General features: G+C 50.5%; 1 protein-coding gene across 2 annotated transcripts in view; it reads right to left on the bottom strand.

Moving 5' to 3' along the window:
• The window catches only part of LOC134965896 (phospholipase A2 inhibitor and Ly6/PLAUR domain-containing protein-like), a 102,478-nt gene extending 99,101 nt beyond the window's left edge, over positions 1-3,377 (bottom strand). Inside the window, exon 1 of one of the 2 annotated variants that reach the window (XM_063942290.1) lies at positions 3,148-3,377. In XM_063942290.1, coding sequence (XP_063798360.1) covers positions 3,148-3,196 — 49 coding nt within the window. In that variant the 5' untranslated portion in view covers positions 3,197-3,377. Of the gene's footprint in view, positions 1-132; positions 395-3,147 lie in introns of those variants that run through there. The other variant, XM_063942289.1, reaches the window with a different exon arrangement.
• Between the last annotated feature and the right edge of the window lie 16,966 nt (positions 3,378-20,343).

The raw sequence follows: 20,343 nt of genomic DNA, 5'->3' as shown, positions 1-20,343 counted from the left end.
AGATAGATAGATAGATAGATAGAGGAGCATATATACAGTATGAGATGATGCCTTGGGGTAAAAATAAAAAATAAAAAAACAGTTAACAAATATCACTGTTAGTAACCTGGAACCAGGGAGACATTTACTCACCCATAGATGCAAGTGTTAGGAGGATGCAAGTTACTATGATCAGAGATCCCATTATGAGGCTGTGTAGCTGCATCTAAGCAGACTGTGGTGACAGAGTGATGTAGTCGTATCTCTGGCTGCAGGGGTGTTTTGTGAGGAGGGAGGATCCTGGGATACGCTACCCGGAACTATTGGAGGCATTAAATATGCAGAATCTCTAAGAGTTCAAGCCAAAAATTTCTGCTGTCCCAGCATACATTCATGTGTGTCTTTGGGTGTGTGTCTGTGTGCGTGTGTAATTGTGTGTGTGTGTGTGTGTGTGTGTGTCTGTGCTTGGGACCGTAGACTGTAAGCTCCGAAGGGACAAGAGTGATGTGAATGATTCAATATTCTTTGGAATGTTTTGCATAAAACAAACATGCGCTATAAATAGGTAGCAAATAATAATAATGGCATAATTTTCATCTATTTCCATAAGTACATGCTGAATGAATTGCTTCAGGTGTACAATGTATATTTAATTTATTATCAGTTATTTATATAGCGCACACATATTCCACAGCGCTTTACAGAGAATATTTTGCCCATTCACATTAGTCCCTGCTCCAGTGGAGCTTACACTCTATATCACATGTACACACACACACATTCACGTTAGGGTTAATTTTGTTGGGAGCCAATTAACCTACCCGTATATTTTTGGATTGTCGGAAGAAACCCACGCAAGTACGGGGAGAATATGCAAACTCCACACAGTTAGGGCCATGGTGGGAATCGAATCCATGACCTCAGTGCTGGGAGGCAGTGATGCTAACCATTACACCATCCATACTTCCCAAGCTGGTGCATTTAACCCTTCTGAAAATTGTCATACCAATTCAAATGTAAGTGGGAAACAAAAAACTGTACAGGATGTAGCAGTTAAATGCTGACATCAAGGGCAGTATTCAAATGATACATCACGCCCAATCTCCTTTCTAAAGTGATCCCCGTTATCGTGCATATCGCGCCCATAGTAATCAGGTTTAGCTGCGTAAAGCGTTAGGGCACCTCGCTACCCCAGGGGTAGCGAGCTAAAATGATGATACTACGCCCGTCAGCAGAAACAGAACAGATGTGGAAGGTGGCGGAAAGAATTGCGCATTTACTGGCATGCCTTGTAGCTATCTGTTTTAAAATGGGAAATGATCAGGTGGTAGAGCACACACGATGTGAATTTGGGCTCATTCTGTGTGCTATAATGTGAATTTTGGCTCATACCGTGTGCTATAATGTGAATTTTGGCTCATACAGTGTGCTATAATGTGAATGTCTGCTCATACCGTGTGCTATAATGTGAATTTCTGCTCATACAGTGTGCTATAACGTGAATTTATGCTCATTCTGTGTGCTATAATGTGAATTTCAGCTCATTCAGTGTGCTATAATGTGAATTTCGGCTCATTCAGTGTGTTACAATGTGAATTTCGGCTCATACCGTGTGTTATAATGTGAATTTCTGCTCATACAGTGTGCTATAATGTGAATTTTGGCTCATTCAGTGTGCTATAATGTGAATTTTGGCTCATTCAGTGTGCTATAATGTGAATTTTGGCTCATTCTATGTGCTATAATGTGAATTTCTGCTCATACTGTGTGCTATAATGTGAATTTCTGCTCATACTGTGTGCTATAATGTGAATTTCTGCTCATACTGTGTGCTATAATGTGTACCATTGTTGTCCTATTACTTATGCTATCACAGGATCTATTAAAAGAAATGAGTATTTATATAAAGCATTTTTTCCTGCTAAAGTAAATTTATTTCCCTCCCCCCCCCCCACAGAAGGAAATCTTGTCCCTCAGCACTCAATTAAACCTATGGTTGACATCCAAATACAATTTACTTAATTTAATTTATCGTTGTAAATTTCTCAATAAGAAATTTAGGGGTGCGGTGAAAAAAATTCTCATCCTCTAGGGCGCTGTGATTCAAAAATGTTTGGGATCCACTTATTGGATTGCAATTGTAGTCTGAGATACACCCCAAAATCTGTCACAACATGCCTGCGTTTTGTCACCACTCGCCATCTCCTTCCCTAAACAGTACCTGGCTGTCAATAACTGTGCGAATACTCACTGTGTGCAGCATTGCTAAGGTACCATGGCCCTCATTCTGAGGTGATCGCTCGCTAGCTACTTTTAGCAGCCATGCAAACGCATAGTCGCCGCCCACGGAGAGTGTATTTTCGCTTTGCAGGAGTGCGAACACCTGTGCAGCAGAGCGGCAGCAAACACATTTTGTGCAGAACAAGACCAGCCCTGTAGTTACTTATTCTGTGCGATGATTGCTGCGACGAGTGACACGGTAATGACGTAAGATACCCGCCCAGCAGACGCCCGGACACGCCTGCGTTTTTCCAAACACTCCCAGAAAACGGTCTGTTGACACCCAGAAACACCAACTTCCTGTCAATCTCCCTGCGTTCGGCACTGCAACTCAAAGCGTCGTTAGAACCTGTGCAAAATCACGTCGCTCGTTGTACCCGTACGACGCGCGTGCGCATTGCGGTGCATACGCATGCACAGATTAGCTCCGTTTTACCATGATAGCTGTGCTGCGAAAATCTATAGCGAGCGATCAACTCGGAATGAGGGCCCTTGTCCAGTGCACAGTGCGACCGTGACACATTTGCGTGTTCAGCCGATAATTGCTCAACAATGCACATATTGGTATTGCTTACATTTCTGTATCAGGCCCTTAAAACCATATTTAACACCATGAAAGACAACAATCTTTTTAAAGTTGGGTATTTAGTATCTAGTTGCTCCCTGCTTCCTCTGGAACACTATACAAACTTTAGGACAAAAGCGAGTTAAGCATCATTCTAGCTGAATACAATGAAATAGAAGAACAGAATAATTACATTTTCAGTTAAAGATATATTTAGCACACAATCAACAAATAATTACCAAAAAATACCAAATAATTATCAAAAATACCACATTAGTTTCACGTGAAAGCATTATAGTGACTCCCTGTATAATAATACTCACCAGCAGACAGAAGGCCTGAGATACAGAGGAGAGTAAATATATATCCCATAACTGCAGGAGTGAAGTGCGCAGGAAAATGATGACGTAATGCAGACTCGGTGCTACATGCTGCCCTTAGCGTGTAACAATAAACTGTACGTATGTTAGTGCTGGGCTTCAGAACATGTATCTGGCAGGAGAAAACTTCAGCGTGGGTTAATATTTGTGATGAATCTAAAATGTATTCTCCAGGAGGTTGACATTTACTAAAATAAACCTGGTGTAACCTCTCATGTGACTGTAACACATAGCCGAAGGATATGTGTCACCATAGGCTGGACTGTGTGAGTGTGTAAGTGGAACAGCCAGAGGAAAGTAAAGTGACTGCAGAGCTGACAATCAGTAAACAAAGGAACAATGGCCCTCATTCCGAGTTGATCGCTAGCTGCCGTTGTTTGCTGCGTAGCAATCAATTAAAAAAATGCCAAAATTGCGCACGGGGGTGGGGCCATGGGGAACAAAGTTCGCATCGCTCACTTACCAGCCTACGTACCTCACGCCTCCCGTCCTCCACCTTCAGTCCGTCGAGGTAGCTCAGACGATACTGGCACACGTTCAAACACGGAGAAGAACTTCCTGGGTCACCTGAAACGAATGGGGGGGGGGGGGGGGACACTGCTGGGGTGGCCTACACTGGGCTGAGTGAATGGTCATCATTGGCACTTGTGGCCTCAGACTGGGTGCCCCCGTAGTGGTGCGGAGCACCAGGGGCGACCCTGAACGAAAACGCCCAAAGGGGAGGTGGGGGAGGGACAACACACACCACGAACACACACGAAACACCTTTATGCTCACCAGCTATATACTCGGCTTCCGCCAGACGACTGGCCCTTCTTCTTTACTCCTGGAAGAGAACACACAATACAGCCCACGGAACGTGGCACTGCTTTCGCTTTATGACGGAGAGACACTTATACAGAGGTTATAGCATGACACCGTAATACTGTTTCAACCTTGTGGTACTCACCAACGCGTACTTCCGACAGCCTACCTTGCATGGCGGCCTGGCTGTAGGGAAAACTGAGAACTCATCACACATGCGGCGTAGCGCCAACTTATGCAAACCGCGGCCTAGCACCGACTTAAGCAACCTGCGGCGTATCGCCGACTTACACACCCTACGGCCTAGCACCGGATTCAGGGATACCACGGCCTAGCGCCGACTTAACACACCTGCGGCGTATCGCCGACTTCAGCAACCTGCGGCCTATCGCCAACTTCAGCAACCTGCGGCCTATCGCCGACTTCAGCTGCACACAATTGTGTTGGGCTTCCTTGCCCTGGAGGCCCCCTACCTATGGCTGCCTATCTGGGGGGTAATGGGGCCTTGCGCCCTCTGCTGCTCAGGCCACGGGCCTGCCTATGTTGCCTCAGGCCTAGTGCCTGTTTTGCCCCACGGGCCTAGTGCCCGCCTACTGGTGCCACAGGCCAGTGGCCTGACTATCCCTATGGGCCTAGTGCTCACTATGTGCCCTCAGGCCTAATGCCCGCTCAACTGTGCCACGGGCCAGGAGGGCCCGACTTTATGCCCACAGGCCGGAAGGGCCTGACTATGCCCACGGGCCTAATGCCCGATCCCTGGTGGTCTAGGGGTGGGGGTGGGGGCACCTGCACTTACCCGTCCAAAGGGCCACGGCAGGACCAAGCCTGGTCCGGCCACGCCCACCGCGTTGTCTTCGCCGGAGGCGGGATGGCTCCCACCACCTCCGGGCTTCCTGGAGACTTCACCTGGGCAGTGGTGGCCGGTGCAAGCTCTTTTGCGTTGCACACCGCTGGCCCAGGGCTTCCGACGACTTAACCCGGCGGGCGGCGGTGTGTAGCAGCTCTTTTGCACGTGCCGCCGCCCTCCAGGACTTCCGGCGCCGTGGTCTCGGTTCCGTCTTCGGGAGCTCTTCGCTGCTCCCTCCCAGCCGACGACTCTGAGCCCTCGCGCCCGGCGCTGGCTAATGCAAGCCAGTGCCGGGGGGCGGAGCTATGACGCGGCGAGCCAGGATTGGCTCGCCGCCGCCACTCCCGATTGGCTGCCAGTTCAAAATGCCAAATTCAAAATGCCGGGCGGCAATTGGCGGGGTCTGCGTCCCGGAGGATGCAGGCCCGCCGCCGTCACCCGTGTGGAGCGGCGGTGGATATGCACCGCCGCCCCCACGCCCGCTGCCGAACTCTGCATTCAGCGGGGCAGGTGGAGACCGGACCAGATCCGGTCCCCAGCACCGCCCGAAGCCCGCACTAACTCCGGCCACATGGGACGGCGCCGGGCCGTCCCAGGTGAGGAGGGACGCGCATGCTATTAGCAGGGCCAGTGACCGCACGAGTACACTGGCCCTTGCTACACATATGCACCGCTATGCGCACGCCGCCGTGCAATGCTTTTGTTCTTGTGCAAAGGGGTAGGGCCTGACATGCGGGGCGGACTAGCCCTGTGCTGGGCGTCCCCCCGCAGGTCAGGGAAGCTGATCGTAGATGTGCTAAATTTAGCACATCCACGATCAGGACTGAATTAGGCCCACAGTCTCATTGATCTCTCCAAAAAGCAACCAGCAACAGTCACCCATCATCGCAGCGTCCTTAGTAGCCATGCTCCATTGTCAGAATGATTTGGTGAGGAGGGGTGTGGCTCATATGGTTGACCACACTTAGGTTGACAGTGTCTAGGTCAACCACTATTGGTCGACAGTAACTATGTCGACACCTAAAATAGGTCGACACGGGCATTAGGTCGACATAAGCAAGATCGACATGAGAAAAAGGTCGACATGTGTTTTTTTTACGATTTTTTGTGTCGCTTTCTCCGTAGGGAACCCCAATTAGTGCAACGTGTCCCCTTGCATGGCTTGCGAAGGTGTCTTGCTCCACTACCGCGGCACGCGGCAAGGTTACTGTTCCCAATTGTAGATCACGTGGATTGTAAAGTATGAAAAAGTTCAAAAAAATGAAAAAAATTGTGAAAAACACATGTCGACCTTTTGTCATGTTGACCTAGTAACCATGTCGGCCTAGAAACCATGGTGACCTAATTCATGTTGACCAATAGTGGTCAACCTAATGCATATTGACCCGAGCGTGGTCGACCTAGAGACCGGATACGGTGAAAACGTCCCCCCTGTTCACCACTTACACTGCTCAGGGTCATTGTTTATAATCATTTGATGATAGACAATTTAATGGAATAATAATAAAAAAATCCAGTGACATTTTTGATTATGGCCCTCATTCCGAGTTGTTCGCTCGCAAGCTGCTTTTAGCAGCTTTGCACACGCTAAGCCGCCGCCTACTGGGAGTGAATCTTAGCTTATCAAAATTGCGAACAAAAGATTCGCAATATTGCGAAAAGACTTCTCTGTGCAGTTTCTGAGTAGCTCGAGACTTACTCTGCCAATGCGATCAGTTCAGTGCTTGTCGTTCCTGGTTTGACGTCACAAACACACCCAGCGTTCGCCCAGACACTCACCCGTTTCTCCAGCCACTCCCGCGTTTTTCCCAGAAACGGCAGCGTTTTTTAAAACACTCCCATAAAACGGCCAGTTTCCGTCCAGAAACACCCACTTCCTGTCAATCACATTACGATCACCAGAACGAAGAAAAAACCTCATAATGCCGTGAGTAAAATACCTAACTGCATAGCAAATTTACTTGGCGCAGTCGCAGTGCGAACATTGCACATGCGCAGTTAGCGGAAAATCGCTGCGATGCGAAGAAAATTACCGAGCGAACAACTCGGAATGACCACCTATGTGTACATACTTACTAAGTAGGACAGCTTACGAGGGCAGTATGTGCATGTCCTTCTTGCTTACACCCCATTCGTGGTGGCGTATGGTACAGTATAGTGGAAATATTTAACAGCTACTGGTACATTTTCAAGCTGACATTACCAACACAAGCATCCAAGTGCCGCCACTAGGCATGTGCCTCATGTGGTTATGTTATAATAGGTCAACAGTCAAAAGGTCGACACAGAAATTATGGGGGTTTCGTGTTGAATTTTATCTTACAGCACATGTATCCCCAATTAGTGCACAACATCCTCTCGCATGGCATGCTTCGCTCACCATTCTTCGGGCAAGGTGCCTCGCTCCGCTACACTTGGCCCAGGTTTCTATTACCATTCACAGTCCATGTAGATGGTAAAGTACGAAAAAGATGTGAAAAAAAAAAAAATTTTCAATATGCTGCGTCAACCATTTGAACCTGTCAACCTGTCGACCATATGGTGTTGACTCATTGTGTCAGGGCCGGCTCGAGGCATGTTCCTTAGGAGCAGCCACGCAGGGCACCAGACTCTTAAGGGTGGCGTTCATATTACTCAAATCAGGCACCGGTTAACTGGCGCCATATTTGAGATGGTGCGGCAGTAGAGGTGCGCGGCGACAGTGTCAGGAGGAGAGGGGCCTGGCGGCAGCCAGCGTCAAAGGAGCCCGGCGGCGGTGACATAAGAAGAGGAGCCCAGCGGCAGTGACATAAGAAGAGGACCCCGCCGGCGGTGACATAAAAAGAGGAGCCCAGCAGCGCTGACATAAGAAGAGGATCCTGGCAGCGGTGGTATAAGAAGAGGAGCCCGGCGGCAGCCAGTGGTGACAGCCGCAGAGGAGCCCGGCGGCGGTGAGCAGCTCTACTGGGAGCATATCTGTTTCTGGTACTGGGGGCATATCTGTTTCTGGTACTGGGGGCATAGGTGTATCTGGCACTGGGGGCATAGGTGTATCTGGCACTGGGGGCATAGGTGTATCTGGCACTGGGGGCATAGGTGTATCTGGCACTAGGGGCATAGGTGTATCTGGTACTAGGGGCATAGGTGTATCTGGCACTGGGGGCATAGGTGTATCTGGTACTGGGGGCATAGGTGTATCTGGTACTGGGGGCATAGGTGTATCTGGCACTGGGGGCATAGGTGTATCTGGCACTGGGGGCATAGGTGTATCTGGTACTGGGGGCATAGGTGTATCTGGCACTGGGGGCATATCTGGAACTGGGGGCATAGGTGTATCTGGCACTGGGGCCATAGGCACTGGGGCCATAGGTGTATCTGGCACTATGGGGGCATATCTGTATCTGGTACTGGGGGCATAGGTGTATCTGGCACTGGGGGCATATCTGTATCTGGCACTGGGGGCATATCTGTATCTGGCACTGGGGGCATAGGTGTATCTGGCACTGGGGGCATATCTGTGTCTGGCACTGGGGACATAGGTGTATTTGGCACTGGGGGCATATCTGTATCTGGCACTGGGGGCATAGGTGTATCTGGCACTGGGGGCATATCTGTATCTGGCACTGGGGGCATATCTGTATCTGGCACTGGGGGCATATCTGTATCTGGCACTTGGGGCATATCTGTGTCTGGCACTGGGGGCATAGGTGTATCTGGCACTGGGGGCATATCTGTGTCTGGCACTGGGGGCATAGGTGTACCTGGCACTGGGGGCATAGGTGTATCTGGCACTGAGGGCATATGTGTATCTGGATCTGGCACTGGGGGCATATCTGTGTCTGGCACTGGGGGCATATCTGTGTCTGGCACTGGGGGCATAGGTGTATCTGGCACTGAGGGCATATGTGTATCTGGCACTGGGGGCATATCTGTGTCTGGCACTGGGGGCATAGGTGTATCTGGCACTGGGGGCATATCTGTATCTGGCACTGGGGGCATATCTGTGTCTGGCACTGGGGGCATAGGTGTATCTAGCACTGGGGGCATATCTGTGTCTGGCACTGGGGGCATAGGTGTACCTGGCACTGGGGGCATAGGTGTATCTGGCACTGAGGGCATATGTGTATCTGGATCTGGCACTGGGGGCATATCTGTGTCTGGCACTGGGGGCATATCTGTATCAGGCACTGGGGGCATATCTGTATCTGGTACTGGGGCATAGGTGTATCTGGCACTGGGGGCATAGGTGTATCTGGCACTATGGGGGCATATCTGTATCTGGCACTGAGGGCATATGTGTATCTGGATCTGGCACTGGGGGCATAGGTGTATCTGGCACTATGGGGGCATAGGTGTATCTGGCACTATGAGGGCATAGGTGTACCTGGCACTATGGGGGCATATCTGTATCTGGCACTGGGGGCATATGTGTATCTGGCACTGGGGGCATAGGTGTATCTGGCACTGGGGGCATATCTGGAACTGGGGGCATAGGTGTATCTGGCACTGGGGCCATAGGTGTATCTGGCACTATGGGGGCATATCTGTATCTGGTACTGGGGGCATAGGTGTATCTGGCACTGGGGGCATATCTGTATCTGGCACTGGGGGCATATCTGTATCTGGCACTGGGGTCATATCTGTATCTGGCACTGGGGGCATATCTGTGTCTGGCACTGGGGGCATAGGTGTATCTGGCACTGGGGGCATATCTGTATCTGGCACTGGGGGCATAGGTGTATCTGGCACTGGGGGCATATCTGTATCTGGCACTGGGGGCATATCTGTATCTGGCACTGGGGGCATTTCTGTATCTGGCACTGGGGGCATATCTGTGTCTGGCACTGGGGGCATAGGTGTATCTGGCACTGGGGGCATATCTGTGTCTGGCACTGGGGGCATAGGTGTACCTGGCACTGGGGGCATAGGTGTATCTGGCACTGAGGGCATATGTGTATCTGGATCTGGCACTGGGGGCATATCTGTGTCTGGCACTGGGGGCATATCTGTGTCTGGCACTGGGGGCATAGGTGTATCTGGCACTGAGGGCATATGTGTATCTGGCACTGGGGGCATATCTGTGTCTGGCACTGGGGGCATAGGTGTATCTGGCACTGGGGGCATATCTGTGTCTGGCACTGGGGGCATAGGTGTACCTGGCACTGGGGGCATAGGTGTATCTGGCACTGAGGGCATATGTGTATCTGGATCTGGCACTGGGGGCATATCTGTGTCTGGCACTGGGGGCATATCTGTGTCTGGCACTGGGGGCATAGGTGTATCTGGCACTGAGGGCATATGTGTATCTGGATCTGGCACTGGGGGCATATGTGTATCTGGTACTGGGGGCATATCTGTATCTGGCACTGGGGGCATATCTGTATCTGGTACTGGGGCATAGGTGTATCTGGCACTGGGGGCATAGGTGTATCTGGCACTATGGGGGCATATCTGTATCTGGCACTGAGGGCATATGTGTATCTGGATCTGGCACTGGGGGCATAGGTGTATCTGGCACTATGGGGGCATAGGTGTATCTGGCACTATGAGGGCATAGGTGTACCTGGCACTATGGGGGCATATCTGTATCTGGCACTGGGGGCATATGTGTATCTGGCACTGGGGGCATAGGTGTATCTGGCACTCAGTGGTGTAACTAGAATTTTTTGTCCCCCAAGCCAAAACATTCTCTGGCGCCCCCCCCCCCGACACACCCATAATTGCCACTACTAAAGTGATGAATCTGCACGCGCCTATACAGGGGGCATGGCCTTGCTGAAATGGGTGTGGCTTTGCATAAATGGGTGTGGCTTTGCAGGAAAAGACCACCGTATACCCCAGTTTTGCAACATGCACGTCCAGACGTTGGCCACCACAGGAAAAAAACAATCCTGATTCATGCCCCTTACATTATTTGTCATTTTTCCTCCTTATAGTAATGCCCAGTATACATTATGCCACATACTGCAATGGCCTTTGGACATTATGCCACACACAATAATGCCCATTACACAATGTGCCACACACCGTAATGACCCTGACACATTATGCCACACACCGTAATGCCTGTGACACATTATGCTACACACTGCAATGCCCCTGAGACATTATAGCACATACAATGCCTGTGATACAGTACACCACACACCATAATGCCTGTGACACATACCGCAATGCCCGTTATACCTTATGCCACACACCACAACGCCCATTATACATTATGCCACACACTGCAATGCCCTTGAGACATTATACCACATACCACAATTCCCGTGATATAGTATACCACACACCGTAATGCCTGTGACACATTATGACATACAACGCAATGTCCGTGATACATTATGCCACACACCGCAATGCCCATTACACATTAAGCCCTAAAGTAAGGCTTCTAATTACTTTTAAATTACCTGCTCGTTGCCAGGGGGTTTCATGGTCATGGTGTCACGCTCGTTGCCAGGGGTTTTATGTGCTGGGTGTTATGCTTGTTGCCAGGGGTATCATGTGCTGGGTGTCAAGCTCGTTGCCAGGGGGTAATATTCGTTGCCAGGGGTTTCATGCTCTTGGTTCCATGCACGGTGCGAGGGGTTTTCATGGTCACGGTGTCATGCTCGTTTGCCAGGGGTTTTATGTGCTGGGTGTTATGCTTGTTGCCAGGCAGAGGCGTCGGAATGGGGGGGGCAAGGGGGCAGCTCGCTCCCCCCAAACATGAGAGAGGCGCCTGCTGCCACAGTACGCGGCTGAGATAGGCGCCGCACATAAAGGGTGCTTCAGCCGCGGACCGCAAATAATTGACTGTCACTGTCATGATCACGCATATGTGATGAGCGGCTGAGCGGCATGACGTCAAGCCGCTCATTACATATGCGCAAGCTTTGCTGGGGCAGGAGGCGGACGTCGCAGGGGAGAGACTGAAAATGCCCGGCCAGCCAACGTCCTATGGGGGTATGTGTTCCTGACGCTGAGAGGACATGTGTATATCTGTCTCTGGGGGGCATATATGTTTATCTGGCACTGGGGACATATGTATGTGAGTCATGGGGCACTTATGTATCTGGCACTGGGAACTTGTGTATATCTGCCTATAGGAACACATATATATATATATATATATATATATATACATATGTGTGTCTATATATATATATATATATATGGGCATTTATCAGTGATATGTGCAGTGGGCATGTAAGTATAACTGGCTCTGGGGGCATATACTGTATGTATATCTAGCTTTGGGGTATATATGTATATTTGGCACTGGGGAAATATGTATAACTGGCACTGGGCGCATATATGTATATCTGGCTCTGGGGACATATGTATATCTGGCTCTGGGGGTATATATGTATAACTGGCACTAAGGGCATATATGTATAACTGGCACTGGGGGCATATATGTATATCTGGCACTGGGGGCATATATGTATATCTGGCACTGGGGGCATATATGTATATCTGGCACTGGGGGCATATATGTATATCTGGCACTGGGGTCATATATGTATATCTGGCTCTGGGGGCATATATGTATATCTGGCTCTGGGGGCATATATGTATATCTGGCTCTGGGGGCATATGTATAACTGGCTCTGGGGGCATATGTATATCTGGCACTGGGGACACTCTTCAGCAGGGGTGGCCAAACAGTCGATCGTGATCGACTGGTCGATCGCGGACATGCGACCAGTCGATCGCGATCCGCTGCCCAGCCACCCGAAGCCGTGCCTCTCCTGCCTGCCGTCCTGCCCCTCAGTCTGGTCTCCGGCAGTGACGGCGGAGTGTATAGCTCAAATCAGGTGCCGGTTCGTTAGCCAATCAGAGCTCGCGAACCGGCGCCTGATTTGAGCTATACACGCTGCCATCACCGCCGGAGATCAGACTGAGGGGCAGGACGGCAGGCAGGAGAAGCGCGCGCTGCGCTCTCCACACAGCACGGTGAGCACTGTGGGGGCATATCTGGCACCGTGGGGGCATATCTGGCACTGCGGGCACATGGCACAGTGGCGGCATATGTGGCAATGTGGGGCATATGTGGCACTGTGGGGTCATATCTGGCACTGTGGGGGCATATCTGGCACTGCGGGCACATGGCACAGTGGTGGCATATGTGGCACTGTGGGGTCATATCTGGCACTATGACTGTGGGGTCATATCTGGCACTGTGGGGGCATATCTGGCACTGCGGGCACATGGCACAGTGGCGGCATATGTGGCAATGTGGGGCATATGTGGAACTGTGGGGTCATATCTGGCACTGTGTGGGCATATCTGGCACTGTGGGGGCATATCTGGCACTGGGGGCATATCTGGAACTGCGGGCACATGGCACTGTGGGGGCATATCTGTAATCTGGCACTGTGGGGGCATATCTGGCACTTTGGGGGCATATCTGGCACTGGGGGCATATCTGGAACTGCGGCCACATGGCACTGTGGGGGTATATCTGTAATCTGGCACTGTGGGGGCATATCTGGCACTATGGGGGCATATCTGGCACTGCGGGCACATGACACTGTGGGGGCATATCTGTAATCTGGCACTGTGGGGGCATATCTAGCAGTGTGGGCACATGGCACTGTGGGGGCATATCTGTATCTGGCACTGTGGGGGCATATCTGTATCTGGCACTGTGGGGTTATATCTGGCACTGTGGGGGCATATCTGGCACTGTGGGGTCATATCTGTATCTGGCACTGTGGGCACATGGCACTGTGGGGTTATATCTGGTACTGTGGGGGCATATCTGGCACTGGGGGTCATATCTGTATCTGGCACTGTGGGGGCATATCTGGCACTGGGGGTCATATCTGTATCTGGCACTGTGGGGGCATATCTGGCACTGTGGGCACATGGCACTGTGGGGGCATATGTGTATCTGGCACTGTGGGGGCATATGTGTTTGAGGTTTTTACCTGTGGGGGCCAATGTGTTATTTCGTGCGAGACAGTCATTACACTCTGTGCAGCAAGGCTACGGCCCTTTTTTTGTTATACCACGCCCACTTTTTGTTATACCACACCCACTTTTTGTTATACCACGCCCCTTTTTTGTGCGCGCGCCGCAGGCGCATGCTATTATTCCTCCTAGGTAGATCACAAAAGCTTTTTAGCTTTCAAAGTAGATCGCCGACTCCAAAAGTCTGGCCACTCCTGCTCTACAGTGTATAGAATGGGCTCTGTCAGGCATAATGTGTGTAAGAGGCTCTACCAGACATAATGTATATAAGGAGCTTTGGGGGTAATTCAGACTGGATTGCTGCAGCGGCAGTGATCACAGTCTGAATCCTTTTTGTGGAGTGCGCACGCACCCCGGTAGCCCAGTGACATGCTGACAGCATCTCTGGGCTGCGATCACCTCTGCCTGATTGAGAGAAAGAGGTGGTTGCGGGGCAGGAGAGGGCGCGCCAACGGCGTAAGAACACCGTTGGATGGGTGCTATCCAGACAACGCAGCTGTGTCCGGTCCGTTGCGGAGGCGGGCCGCGGCGGCTGCGTTGGAAGGGAGATACTAGCCAGGTGCAAAATCATCACCGCTATGTGATGCTTTCACACCCGTGCAGGGGGGGGGGGGAGCCAGACATGCTGGGTGAACTAGCCCTGTGCTGGACGTCCCCCGCATGTCTGAGAAACTGATCGTAGATGTGCTAAATTTAGCACATCTACGATCAGATCTGAATTAGGCCCTCTACCGGGCATATTGTGTGTAAGGGAGCTACCAGACATAATGTATATAAGGGGTCACTCACTCACTGCTACTCCATAAAGTTTCGTACAGGTACTAGTGACCTGTCTAAGGTGGCCATAAATTAGGGGCGCCAAATTGAGATTTTATCTTGCCCCCCCCCACTGAAAAACGTTCTGACGCCCCTGTTGCCAGGGGTATCATGTGCTGGGTGTCAAGCTCGTTGCCAGGGGGTAATATTCGTTACCAGGGTTTTCATGCACTTGGTCATGCTCGTTGCTAGGGGGTAAGGCTTGTTGCTAGGGCTGTGCTCTCATTGCCACATATGCCCCCAGTGCCAGATTTCCCCCCACAGTGCCAGATAAAAATATAGTGCCAGAAACGCATATGCCCCCAGTGACACTGTAGTCTCAGCGACAATGTCTTCCCGGGTGGTGGGAGTCGCGGATCGGACTGCGCCACAGGCCCACAATTCACCCTGCCCTGTCAGCCTGCCTGCGCTTGGTCTTTCACTCACCAGGCGTGGCAGCGGCAATGTCTTCCCGGGTGGTTGGAGTCGCGAGACCGGACTGTACACTGCAGCTCACCCTGCCTGCCCTAACACTAACAGCGCTGCCTCCACTCCATCTCTCACTTACCAAGAGGCAGGGCGGCAATCAGGCCCGGCGCTACCCGCTCAGCAAAGGGATGCAGTGCAGGTAGGCGCCAGGCAGGAGAGGCGCTCTGTATCCCCGCTGCTGCGCCACCTGTCCCCCTGCTGCTGCTGCTGCCGGCTGCTGTGCCTGTCACACTGTGTCAGGCAGCAGCGCCGGCAGCTTTCAGCCTCCTCTCCCGTTCCCTGACTGTGTGACAGCACACTCTGGAGGAAGACCCGAAAAGGGGGGGCTACATGGAATCGAGGGGCGGAGCAGCACTGGACCAGGCTGATCATGAGGAGGAACAGGAGGATGGACAGCTCCGGGCAGCCAGACTTCCTTTTGGTAAGAAAATGTAAAGAGAGTGAGTGAGCTTCAGAAAGTGTGTGTGTGTGTGTGTGTGTATATCTGTATGTATGTATGTGTGTGTGTGTGTGTGTGTGTATCTGTATGTGTGTGTGTGTGTGTGTGTGTGTGTGTGTGTGTGTGTGTGTGTGTGTGTGTGTGTAGCTGTGTGACTGTGTGGGCAAAATGTATGTAAGCGGCACTACTACAGGGGGGATTTTGTGTAAGCAGCACTACTACAGGGGGCATTTTGTGTAAGCAGCACTACTACAGGGGGATTTTGTGTAAGCAACACTACTACAGGGGGGATTTTGTGTAAGCGGCACTACTACAGGGGTATTTTGTGTAAGCAGCACTACTACAGGGGGGATTTTGTGTAAGCGACACTACTACAGGGTGGATTTTGTGTAAGCGACACTACTACAGGGTGGATTTTGTGTAAGCGGCACTACTACTGGGGCATTTTGTGTAAGCGGCACTACTACAGGGGGATTTTGTGTAAGCAACACTACTACAGGGTGGATTTTGTGTAAGCAGCACTACTACAGGGGGCATTTTGTGTAAGCGGCACTACTACAGGGGGATTTTGTGTAAGCAACACTACTACAGGGGGGATTTTGTGTAAGCGGCACTACTACAGGGGTATTTTGTGTAAGCAGCACTACTACAGGGGGGATTTTGTGTAAGCGACACTACTACAGGGTGGATTTTGTGTAAGCGACACTACTAGAGGGTGGATTTTGTGTAAGCGGCACTACTACAGGGGCATTTTGTGTAAGCGGCACTACTACAGGGGGGATTTTGTGTAAGCGACACTACTACAGGGTGGATTTTGTGTAAGCGGCACTACTACAGGGGGGATTTTGTGTAAGCGGCACTACTACAGGGGTATTTTGTGTAAGCAGCACTACTACAGGGGGGATTTTGTGTAAGCGACACTACTACAGGGTGGATTTTGTGTAAGCGGCACTACTACAGGGGCATTTTGTGTAAGCGGCACTACTACAGGGGGGATTTTGTGTAAGCGACACTACTACAGGGTGGATTTTGTGTAAGCGGCACTACTACAGGGGGGATTTTGTGTAAGCGACACTACTACAGGGTGGATTTTGTGTAAGCGGCACTACTACAGGGGGGATTTTGTGTAAGCGGCACTACTACAGGGGTATTTTGTGTAAGCAGCACTACTACAGGGGGGATTTTGTGTAAGCGACACTACTACAGGGTGGATTTTGTGTAAGCGGCACTACTACAGGGGCATTTTGTGTAAGCGGCACTACTACAGGGGGGATTTTGTGTAAGCGACACTACTATAGGGTCGATTTTGTGTAAGCGGCACTACTACAGGGGCATTTTGTGTAAGCAGCACTACTACAGGGGGGATTTTGTGTAAGCGACACTACTAGAGGGTGGATTTTGTGTAAGCGGCACTACTACAGGGGCATTTTGTGTAAGCAGCACTACTACAGGGGGGATTTTGTGTAAGCAGCACTACTACAGGGGGGATTTTGTGTAAGCAGCACTACTACAGGGGGCATTTTGTGTAAGCGGCACTACTACAGGGGGATTTTGTGTAAGCAACACTACTACAGGGGGGATTTTGTGTAAGCGGCACTACTACAGGGGTATTTTGTGTAAGCAGCACTACTACAGGGGGGATGTTGTGTAAGCGACACTACTACAGGGTGGATTTTGTGTAAGCGACACTACTACAGGGTGGATTTAGTGTAAGCGGCACTACTACAGGGGCATTTTGTGTAAGCGGCACTACTACAGGGGGGATTTTGTGTAAGCGACACTACTACAGGGTGGATTTTGTGTAAGCGGCACTACTACAGGGGCATTTTGTGTAAGCGGCACTACTACAGGGGGGATTTTGTGTAAGCGACACTACTACAGGGTGGATTTTGTGTAAGCGGCACTACTACAGGGGGGATTTTGTGTAAGCGGCACTACTACAGGGGTATTTTGTGTAAGCAGCACTACTACAGGGGGGATTTTGTGTAAGCGACACTACTACAGGGTGGATTTTGTGTAAGCGGCACTACTACAGGGGCATTTTGTGTAAGCGGCACTACTACAGGGGGGATTTTGTGTAAGCGGCACTACTACAGGGGTATTTTGTGTAAGCAGCACTACTACAGGGGGGATGTTGTGTAAGCGACACTACTACAGGGTGGATTTTGTGTAAGCGACACTACTACAGGGTGGATTTAGTGTAAGCGGCACTACTACAGGGGCATTTTGTGTAAGCGGCACTACTACAGGGGGGATTTTGTGTAAGCGACACTACTACAGGGTGGATTTTGTGTAAGCGGCACTACTACAGGGGCATTTTGTGTAAGCGGCACTACTACAGGGGGGATTTTGTGTAAGCGACACTACTACAGGGTGGATTTTGTGTAAGCGGCACTACTACAGGGGGGATTTTGTGTAAGCGGCACTACTACAGGGGTATTTTGTGTAAGCAGCACTACTACAGGGGGGATGTTGTGTAAGCGACACTACTACAGGGTGGATTTTGTGTAAGCGACACTACTACAGGGTGGATTTAGTGTAAGCGGCACTACTACAGGGGCATTTTGTGTAAGCGGCACTACTACAGGGGGGATTTTGTGTAAGCGACACTACTACAGGGTGGATTTTGTGTAAGCGGCACTACTACAGGGGCATTTTGTGTAAGCGGCACTACTACAGGGGGGATTTTGTGTAAGCGACACTACTACAGGGTGGATTTTGTGTAAGCGGCACTACTACAGGGGGGATTTTGTGTAAGCGGCACTACTACAGGGGTATTTTGTGTAAGCAGCACTACTACAGGGGGAATTTTGTGTAAGCGACACTACTACAGGGTGGATTTTGTGTAAGCGGCACTACTACAGGGGCATTTTGTGTAAGCGGCACTACTACAGGGGGGATTTTGTGTAAGCGACACTACTACAGGGTGGATTTTGTGTAAGCGGCACTACTACAGGGGCATTTTGTGTAAGCAGCACTACTACAGGGGGGATTTTGTGTAAGCGACACTACTAGAGGGTGGATTTTGTGTAAGCGGCACTACTATAGGGGCATTTTGTGTAAGCAGCACTACTACAGGGGGGATTTTGTGTAAGCGACACTACTACAGGGTGGATTTTGTGTAAGCGACACTACTACAGGGTGGATTTTGTGTAAGCGGCACTACTACAGGGGCATTTTGTGTAAGCAGCACTACTACAGGGGTATTTTGTGTAAGCAGCACTACTGCAGGGGGGATTTTGTGTAAGCGGCACTACTACAGGGGTATTTTGTGTAAGCAGCACTACTACAGGGGGGATTTTGTGTAAGCGACACTACTACAGGGTGGATTTTGTGTAAGCGACACTACTACAGGGTGGATTTTGTGTAAGCGGCACTACTACAGGGGCATTTTGTGTAAGCAGCACTACTACAGGGGTATTTTGTGTAAGCAGCACTACTACAGGGGGGATTTTGTGTAAGCGACACTACTACAGGGTGGATTTTGTGTAAGCGACACTACTACAGGGTGGATTTTGTGTAAGCGGCACTACTACAGGGGCATTTTGTGTAAGCGGCACTACTACAGGGGGGATTTTGTGTAAGCGACACTACTACAGGGGGGATTTTGTGTAAGCGGCACTACTACAGGGGGGATTTTGTGTAAGCGGCACTACTACAGGGGTATTTTGTGTAAGCAGCACTACTACAGGGGGGATTTTGTGTAAGCGACACTACTACAGGGTGGATTTTGTGTAAGCGGCACTACTACAGGGGCATTTTGTGTAAGCGGCACTACTCCAGGGGGGATTTTGTGTAAGCAACACTACTACAGGGTGGATTTTGTGTAAGCGGCACTACTACATGGGCATTTTGTGTAAGCAGCACTACTACAGGGGGGATTTTGTGTAAGCGACACTACTAGAGGGTGGATTTTGTGTAAGCGGCACTACTATAGGGGCATTTTGTGTAAGCAGCACTACTACAGGGGGGATTTTGTGTAAGCGACACTACTACAGGGTGGATTTTGTGTAAGCGGCACTACTACAGGGGGGATTTTGTGTAAGCGACACTACTACAGGGGGGATTTTGTGTAAGCGGCACTACTACAGGGGTATTTTGTGTAAGCAGCACTACTACAGGGGGGATTTTGTGTAAGCGGCACTACTACAGGGGCATTTTGTGTAAGCAGCACTACTACAGGGGGGATTTTGTGTAAGCGACACTACTACAGGGTGGATTTTGTGTAAGCGGCACTACTACAGGGGCATTTTGTGTAAGCGGCACTACTACAGGGGGGATTTTGTGTAAGCGACACTACTACAGGGTGGATTTTGTGTAAGCGGCACTACTACAGGGGCATTTTGTGTAAGCAGCACTACTACAGGGGGGATTTTGTGTAAGCGACACTACTACAGGGTGGATTTTGTGTAAGCGGCACTACTACAGGGGCATTTTGTGTAAGCAGCACTACTACAGGGGGGATTTTGTGTAAGCGACACTACTACAGGGTGGATTTTGTGTAAGCGGCACTACTACAGGGGCATTTTGTGTAAGCGGCACTACTACAAGGGGATTTTGTGTAAGCGGCACTACTACAGGGGGGATTTTGTGTAAGCGACACTACTAAGGGGGCATTTTGTGTAAGCGGCACTACTACACGGGGATTTTATGTAAGTGGCACTACTACAGGGGGGATTTTGTGTAAGCGACACTACTACAAGGGGATTTTGTGTAAGCGGCACTACTACAGGGGGATTTTGTGTAAGCGGCACTACTACAGGGGCATTTTGTGTAAGCAGCACTACTACAGGGGGGATTTTGTGTAAGCGACACTACTACAGGG

This window comes from Pseudophryne corroboree, chromosome 10 (assembly GCF_028390025.1).
Source record: "Pseudophryne corroboree isolate aPseCor3 chromosome 10, aPseCor3.hap2, whole genome shotgun sequence".
NCBI classification, from domain to species: domain Eukaryota; kingdom Metazoa; phylum Chordata; class Amphibia; order Anura; family Myobatrachidae; genus Pseudophryne; species Pseudophryne corroboree.
This window is presented reverse-complemented; position numbering and strand designations above follow the sequence as displayed.